This window comes from Haliotis rufescens, unplaced genomic scaffold, assembly GCF_023055435.1.
Source record: "Haliotis rufescens isolate VD_foot unplaced genomic scaffold, xgHalRufe1.0.p SCAF_26, whole genome shotgun sequence".
Classification (NCBI taxonomy): domain Eukaryota; kingdom Metazoa; phylum Mollusca; class Gastropoda; order Lepetellida; family Haliotidae; genus Haliotis; species Haliotis rufescens.
Window position 1 is genome coordinate 1,490,533 of NW_025963957.1, and position 8,314 is coordinate 1,498,846.

At 39.2% G+C, this 8,314-nt stretch overlaps 1 protein-coding gene across 1 annotated transcript; it reads left to right on the forward strand.

The window, feature by feature from the left end:
• The first annotated feature begins 606 nt into the window (after positions 1 to 606).
• LOC124128708 lies at positions 607 to 8,107 on the forward strand. Its single transcript, XM_046492149.2, has 5 exons — positions 607 to 648; positions 6,088 to 6,220; positions 6,590 to 6,727; positions 7,694 to 7,775; positions 8,038 to 8,107. The coding sequence occupies exons 2-4, from the start codon at positions 6,088 to 6,090 to the stop codon at positions 7,762 to 7,764; spliced, it is 342 nt and encodes a 113-aa protein (XP_046348105.2). The 5' UTR covers positions 607 to 648; the 3' UTR covers positions 7,765 to 7,775; positions 8,038 to 8,107.
• Positions 8,108 to 8,314: the final 207 nt, after the last annotated feature.

An 8,314-nucleotide genomic window follows, 5' to 3' on the forward strand; every position in this document is an offset into this window, starting at 1 on the left:
AACTGTCATGTCGTGAATTACGGACTTCAAGACAAATCGTCAATTAATTGACTTATCGTGGATTGCTAAATGCAGTGAAAGGAAGCGCCACAAGGTAAATGCAAACGTATTTGTCCATTTGCTGGGTTATCAGCTCACTAAACTTCAGAATTTATGTTTTCCTTTTTAGGAACCTTTTATCCTCATATGGAATGAGTTATACGTACATTAATACTCGAAAGTGCCCTCAAGATCGTTTGAAGGACCCTCAGTAATACATCTTCTTTCCTTACAGCTTAAATGTTAAATACAAAAATAGTTCAATGTCTGTGCAAGTTCTGTGTAAAGGTTTGAAAACGAACTGTTGGCAGATTGTGTATTACGTTTGGGAACAAATGTTAACTGGTAAAAACGTCGAGTGAACTTTTTTTCTGACACCTTCAGAACCGTACATGGAGTGCAGCAATGGTTCAATGATTCTTATTACACTCTTTTGTGATACTCATTGCAGGTGTTAGGTGTAATCGATGTTATCAGGATGTTGACACCTATGTTACTTTTACAAATTGCCAGCAGCAGTTATGCTAATCAATATTATCACAACTTGCCGTCTATATAAGAGGAACAAACTTTTATCAATTCGAACAACATCATCTGTTATCCGGCAAGGTAAGAACACTTGGCTAAACATTCATGCATAATTATATTTTTGTTTGTGGGGGTATTTAAAGACTGAAGTCAGTCTGGCTTTATTTATTTGAGCTTGAGCTGCGGTTGTTGAAATAACCGTTGACAGTTTCATTGACATGTCTTAAATATAGCTCTTCCCGCCCAAGTACAATTGTTGAGAAAATAATCAATATTTTGTAGGGGGAGATGGCATTTGGGGACGAACTGATTTGAACGTTCATTGGGCTGAGTTTTTGCTGTATGATAATAATGAACGAACTGGGAACACATTACAATCGGTAGTGAAGTATGACGATCTCGAAGGACGATAGGGATAAGATGGGAAATTTTAACGATGACATTTTTGAATCAATAGTAGGTAATACCGCCACGATGTGTCAAACATTCATTAACTCTGCAGATTATTTTGTGGTTCTGCTGTGTACTACGAGGTACTAATTTAACTAACTTGATGGCAACGTATCTTACATGATACAATACTGAGCACTTTATGTGGTTTAAAAGACTTCGGGTGAGGAATATCAATATTTGTTTTTATGCCATATCTTCTTTAACCAAAGCTCTGTTCTCTTAACTCGAGAGCCTTTCATGTCTAATTGATATACGCATAATGACTGCCTTAACGTGAACGCAGCGGAACATACATATTCCATACATTATAAGTACGTATTTATTAAACTTAATATTTCCATTCGTGTTTCGATTGTAGTTAAAATGTCTGGTAAACGATTCCGATGCAACAGTTAACTCAAATGAGCAAACAACCATGGGATTATCCTCTTTCCATCTACTGGGATTATCATGCTCAGTATATTTTGTACCGCAAAGGTAGTCAAGATATCAGCTTGTAAAGCGTTACAACTAGTCTTTTTCTGTTGGAAAATCCGGAAGATGTTCAACTACCTGTTTTTACCAAGACCCAAGTCTCTTTTTAATAATGAAAGTAAATATTGTTATTGAAGATGCACAACAGAGTTATCCCTCTGTAGTTGCTGGCATAATTTGAAGCACCTGCTTTATGAAGCAAAATTAAAATGAAAGACCATGTTTCCGGGAGGTATTGGAAACTTAATTGACTTGCCGTTACATGCGATTGTGAATGGTGCCAGCGGTGGGGCAGGATCCCTCATCTTTTCGCGAACACCTGATATTATCACTATTTGATCGTGACCCATAAACACATGCTCACGATGTGGTCAGGATCGTACCATCGACTCTGCTGTTGACAGATATTTCCTTATGACTATAAAACTGGTTTTCTCGCTTTTATTTTAAATTCAAAAAGAAGGAACTCAAAAATCAGGTTTTACTAACAAAACAATGGTTCCTAGTGCGGCGTTGGACAACACTTCTCTTTAATATGTTTCATTTTACTGTTTGATATTTGCCCTGCCCTGTGAGAACCTTTATAGACACAGTGCCCTTACCAGGAAAATCAGCGTTTTCTTCGATAGATTACAGGCCGCTGTCATATGGCTGTATTGCTGAGTGTGGTGTTGGGCAACCGACAGTCACGTACATTTCAAATGAAAACTGTGTGAGTGACAGATGTAAACCAATCTGTTTCGGCAGACATTCGAGACTGTTTATTCACTGGCGCTGAGGTTTTGCATTTAAATCTATTTGCATTATCACAGGAAACGTCATAGACGTCATGCACATATCTAGTTACAGCATCACGTGGGACGTACACTGTGACCACAGATTGTTTGGACATGATATTTCCTCTACCGTATTTGAATGTCGTGAAATTAGTTACTTCCTGTTCACTTATGGCAACTGCGTATTTCTATCCACCAAGTAGTAAGCGTGCCGGACACTGCTACATCCACAGGGGAGCAAAGTGGGATGAGACACATATTTTGAAGTCTCCAATATTAATAACCTCTTCTACAGATGGTATATAATCATTCCACATGTATTCGATAGCAAGGTCTATTGCTAGACAAGTCCTTCTATTAGCTATGCAAAGTATGCTGTCAAACGACCGTATTGCAACATGGTTACATTGTGTGTAGACCCGTGAAGATTCCGGGGTAGAATAGGTCTTCAGCAACCCATGCTTGCCGTAAAAGGCGACTATGCTTGTCTTAAGAGGCGACTAACGGGATCGGGTGGTCAGGCTCGCTGACTTTGTTGATGCATGTCATCGATCCCAATTGCGTGGATCGATGCTCGTGATATTAATCACTGGATCGTCTGGTCCAGACTCGAGTAATTACAGACCCCCGTTATATAGCTGGAATATTGCTGAGTGCGGCGTTAAACAACCAACCAACCAACCAACCAACATTGTGTGTAACTCATGAAACAGTTTTGTTGTAGTTTACATATGGTCATCGGTTTAGAGAAGAAAATCTTTATTCGTACATGTAGGTATTTAGACAACTCAGTGTTGTCTCCATGAAGGTTTATATTTTCCTTTTAATAATGGTTTGATCAGTTTTCGAATTTAAATAAAAGTAAATAACAAAGTGATGAGTACAATAAACACACGAGCTGATGTCATCACACTAAGTTACATTTTTATCTGTCCAGTAGTTTCGATGTTTACACAATATGCGTTTATATGCACACTGTCTCCTATATGCCATTGGGAGACAATAATCATCTGCCATCGAGGACTTACGAATTCACTGTCTCGATGAACTAATGGTGTAAATATAAATTGTCAGTGCAAGAGAATAACCATCCTAGATTTTCTGACGAAATACCACTTCGCGTAAAGGGCAAAAAACTGTGGATATTATATGAATGGACAACTAAAAATCACTGATGACAGCAGTTGTTCGCGAATAGGGGAAGCAAGTCTTGCCCTTCAGATAGCACCCGCCATTCATACAATTTGCATAAAAATAAGTATTTATTGCCTGACGCAACACAGCAGTACTCCTGCCATACGAGGCAGGCATATAAACAAACCAGACAATCAAGTGATCGATGAACCAGAAAATCCAGTGACACGAGAGTACAGTTACTGATTTTGTTGAAATAAATAAAAACAGTATGTTGATTTAGAATTACGTCTGCTGTGTACAAATGCAGAATTTTTGCTGAGGGCCAGGCAGGTTAACAACAACTACCATATCCCAACGACTTTTGGTATAACGCGGCTAGGGATCGAACTCCAGACCTTTCCGCTCTCCGCTCTACTACTAGACCACGGAGGAAACGAACCCACGACCTTCCGCTCTCCGGACAGACGCTCTATCCACTGGACCACAGAGGCGGTTTCGTAATAGATATTAATGTATTCGTCGAAACATAGACAAAGGACAATAGCGAGATGATGTCTATTTATGACGTAATAAATTATGTTATGTTATACACTGTATTTAATGACATATCTTGAGACGATTGCTCCATAATGAACAAAGTTTATCAAATAATCTTTACCTGCTTAATTACTTATGTACATGTTCATATTCTGTATTGTGTTGCGTGATAACCTATTATCAATTTGGAAATTTATGTTAATATATACACGCGCATAATTTATAAGATGTAAGCAAAACTTATCTACTTATTGCTGCAAATTCGTGCATGCTTCTAATTTATTTAAAATGCCAGAGCGTCACATACGCAATAAGGCATTACGGTATACGTATATGTACATAATACAAACTGGGTAACACAATACAGTCCAACTCATGGTGATTAAATCTGAACCTGGTTATTACGTTGGTATTTGGGACCAGAATTAACAGATCACGCTAAGCATTGGTTGTCTTTGGACTGCACCTGAACCCATGCTTCTATCAACACTGATGTTGTGACGGTGTCGTGTGGGCTGCACTTCATGATGTAGTCCTCTCCGCGTGGAACTGCTGTCAAATGGGCAGGTTACCCGATTATTGTGTCCATATGACATTGATGTTGTGTCTTTCTTCCATCTCCGATTTGGGATTTCCTCACACATCACGTTGGTGGTTATGACATGGGGGATAACACTTCATAACAGTTGGTTATATTTATGATCTCTCATTTACCAACACATTGTTCATTTTAACCTCAATTCAAGACTTTGGAAGTAGTGCTAAGCCATGTACATACCATATCTTGACTCGGCCAACGCGGTGCCGCACTCATCAATATTCCATGACTCCAAACCTGGACCAGATAATTAGTGATCCTGTTCTTTCACACCCATTGAACCTTGTTTAATGTGCTCAGTACATTGTACGACTGTTATGATTTTTTTGTTGCTTAACGCCGCAGTCCCTGGTATGGACATCCCTTTTGTTACTGACGACCTATTTTTATATTGTGTTGTTAATTCTTTCTGCTTTTATATGTTCCTCAACTAGTTTTTATACACCCTGTGATATTCTAGTTATTGTACTGTCCTTTGATGACAGGTTTTTATAAGGTATATATATATACATACATGTTATTAATGTATTACTTCTCGTCACGATATGGCTGAAATATTGCCGATGTGACGTTAAATATTAACTCACTCACTTAACGCCGCACTCAGCAATATTGCAGCTATATGACGGCGGTCTGTAAATAATCGAGTATGGACCAGACAATCCAGTGATTGGTATTTGGGATACGATGACATGCATCAACCAAGTCAGTGAGCCTGACCCCGTTAGGTGCCTCTTACGACAAGCATAGTCGCCTTTTACGGCAAGCATGGGTCGCTGAAGACCTATTCTACCCCAGATCTTCACGGGTCACGACTGTTATGAGTGTAGGAATAATCTACCGTAACACATTCCATTGGGTGTGAATTGCAAAATAGTGGTAAACATTGGGCGTGAATGTCAAAATAGTGGTAAACATTGGGCGTGAACGTCAAAATAGTGGTAAACATTGGACGTGAATGTCAAAATAGTCGTAAACATTGGGTGTGAGTGTCAAAATATTAGTAAACAATGGGCGTGAATGTCAAAATAGTCGTAAACATAGGGTGTGAGTGTCAAAATATTAGTAAACATTGGGCGTGAATGTCAAAATAGTGATAAACAATTGGCGTGAATGTCAAAATAGTGGTAAACATTGGGCGTGAATGTCAAAATAGTGAATGTCAAAATAGTGATAAACAATTGGCGTGAATGTCAAAATAGTGGTAAGCATTGGGCGTGAATGTCAAAATAGTCGTAAATAATGGGCGTGAATGTCAAAATAGTGGTAAACATTGGGCGTGAATGGCAAAATAGTGGTAAACAATCTGCGTAGCACCCGCCCCTCACACAATTTGCCAAATAAAGTAAGTGTTTGTTTGTTGTCTTGAGCTGCACAACAGTAATCCTGCCATATGACGACAGCCTGTAAACAAACGATTCTTGACCAGACAATGCAGTGACACGATAGCGCGTTTCTGATGTTGTTAAAACTTTAAACGGTATTCCTTTGGCTGCCTACAAGTGCAGATATTAAGAACTCTATATTTTCTCTCTCCATTTTCAGATGCGTTTTCTGCTATTGACTGTTATTGTGGCCCTGACTGTAACTGACGTGTCGGGCGGCAGATGGTGGCGCAGAGTCAAGTCAGGAGCGCGCGACCTATGGAGACAACACAAGGGAACAATAATAAGCCACGGTACATTCCCTGTTTATGCTGAAGAATAGAGGGGTGTCTGTAAGGTTCTGAGCCTCACTACGAAAATGTATAGTACACACTTAATAGAATGCAAGTACAGTATTAAGTACAATACTTCCCATGCTTACAACCTGCATTATGTAACAACATACCTTGCAACAAACTCCACCAACACAGTTCATCCTAGTTAGATTCAGAACTTTTCAGCAACCACTCGTGGCATTTCATTGTTCCTACGCAATCGTTCTAGAACACATACTTGGTCTCATCAATAGTGGCATCTCTGCAAGACCGCAAAACAATGCACAATTTGACGGAAATTCTCGAATCGCAGGTCAAATGATTACTTAATTTATCCATATCTGTTAGGCGTAAAGCTACTCTTGGCTGGACGAAGTATTGAGGATGTCGATCTCAACGGCGATGGTATCTTGACTGAGGCTGAACTAAAGCAGCACATGGAGCAACGTGATGCTGATGACTTGCTGCACTTTGCAGATGAACAGGGTAGGTATACCATTATTATGCCTCAATGTGAGATTGACCAATCATGACTACTGACCCCACATGAACCCGTATACCGCCAGTAAGAATCCAAGATGGTTGTCACTGACCTAATATGAGATCGTCAGAACAGCAATTTTTTTATTTTTACTGACGGTATACGGGGTCAAAACCCAGCTCACATGATAATTCTGGTATAGAAATTCGTTATTCTACACTGTTTTTGTGTTTTAATATCATTAATTATGTGCAAGGACGTTAATGTGCTTTTGGATCACGTTCGTGACTTTAATAAAGATTATATAAAGTTAAAATTATCAACAAGGTTTGGCCTCTGAGGTTTGAAGAGTAGTCTCCCTTTGACCCTTAACGTCTCAGGTTGAAAGTGTCAAGTTTTGAGTTTTAAGTTTTGACATGACATGTGCGACACAGATACCAAATTGTATACACTTTTCGGCATAATAAATTCGTTTTGGTGTCTTTAGTTGCCGTATACGGTGTCATATTAGGTTGGCAGAAAAATATGACACCTCGCCCAATATTTTTCTTCCAGCCTGATATGACACCGTATATGGCAACTAAAGACACCATAACTAATAATATGCAAAAGTAAAAGTATATCATGTTCTTATATATCATACTGACCTTTGTGAAGTTCCTCACACCAAATTCCTCTCTCAGACTTTGGTATCGTATAGGAGTAGAATACTGACTAGAACCGTAGCATTGTCTATCTTGTCTCCATGACACTTACATGTAAATGTTAGCCTCAGCGGTAACTGTGTGTTTTACGATATGGTGAAATATCTGGTTATTTTCATTCCCCATCAGTAGGAGTAACAAATGTAACAAACGTCTTGAGAAGTGTTATACTGTATACACAGTTTCAGTATATCTTTGTATTTGGATTACAATGACACATGTCACATGTTCTGTTCATATACATGACTATGTGTCACAATTGTGCAGGTGATCGTCGAGTCACACGTGACGTTATGGAAAGATACGTACAGGAAGCACTCCTCGACACAAGCCAGTGAGACTGTTGAAGGTATGTGCAATGTGTATTGTATTTATACCCGTTCACCTCACCGCATTTTTACTTTAATTCTATTGATGAGTAAAAGACGCCTTCCAAAGTTGAAAAGATTGACTAACATTAGCTGCTGTTTTTAACAAAAACACTCTTCCTTTTTTTGTAAGATCAATACATATCATATGTCTTCTATGTTGACATGCAGTCAAAAGTGACCCCATAACAGTTTTGCTGCTCTTCACATACACATAATCACAACTTGAGTTTTCTGTTTTAGGTACCGAAGGAACTCGACATGAATCAAATGTAATCAGAATTTGAATAAAGTGACGTCACTTGCAATTAAACCGCTTTAGCCTGTTCACTTGTTTGAAGACCCGTGAAGATCCTGGGTAGAATGCTTGCCGTAAAAGGCGACTATGTTTGTCGTAAGGGGCGACTAACGGCATCGGATGGTCAGGCTCGCTGACCTCGTTGATTGATGTCATCGTATCCCAATTGCGTGGAGACCCGTGAAGATCCGGGGTAGAATAGGTCTTCAGAACCCCATGTTT

Excerpts from the sequence above, each read along its gene's own strand:
- LOC124128708 (XM_046492149.2), top strand. The coding sequence starts at position 6,088 with ATGCGTTTTCTGCTATTGACTGTTATTGTGGCCCTGACTGTAACTGAC. Across the intron at positions 6,221-6,589 it reads GGGAACAATAATAAGCCACG|GCGTAAAGCTACTCTTGGCT; the intron begins GTACATTCCCTG and ends CATATCTGTTAG. Across the intron at positions 6,728-7,693 it reads GCACTTTGCAGATGAACAGG|GTGATCGTCGAGTCACACGT; the intron begins GTAGGTATACCA and ends ACAATTGTGCAG.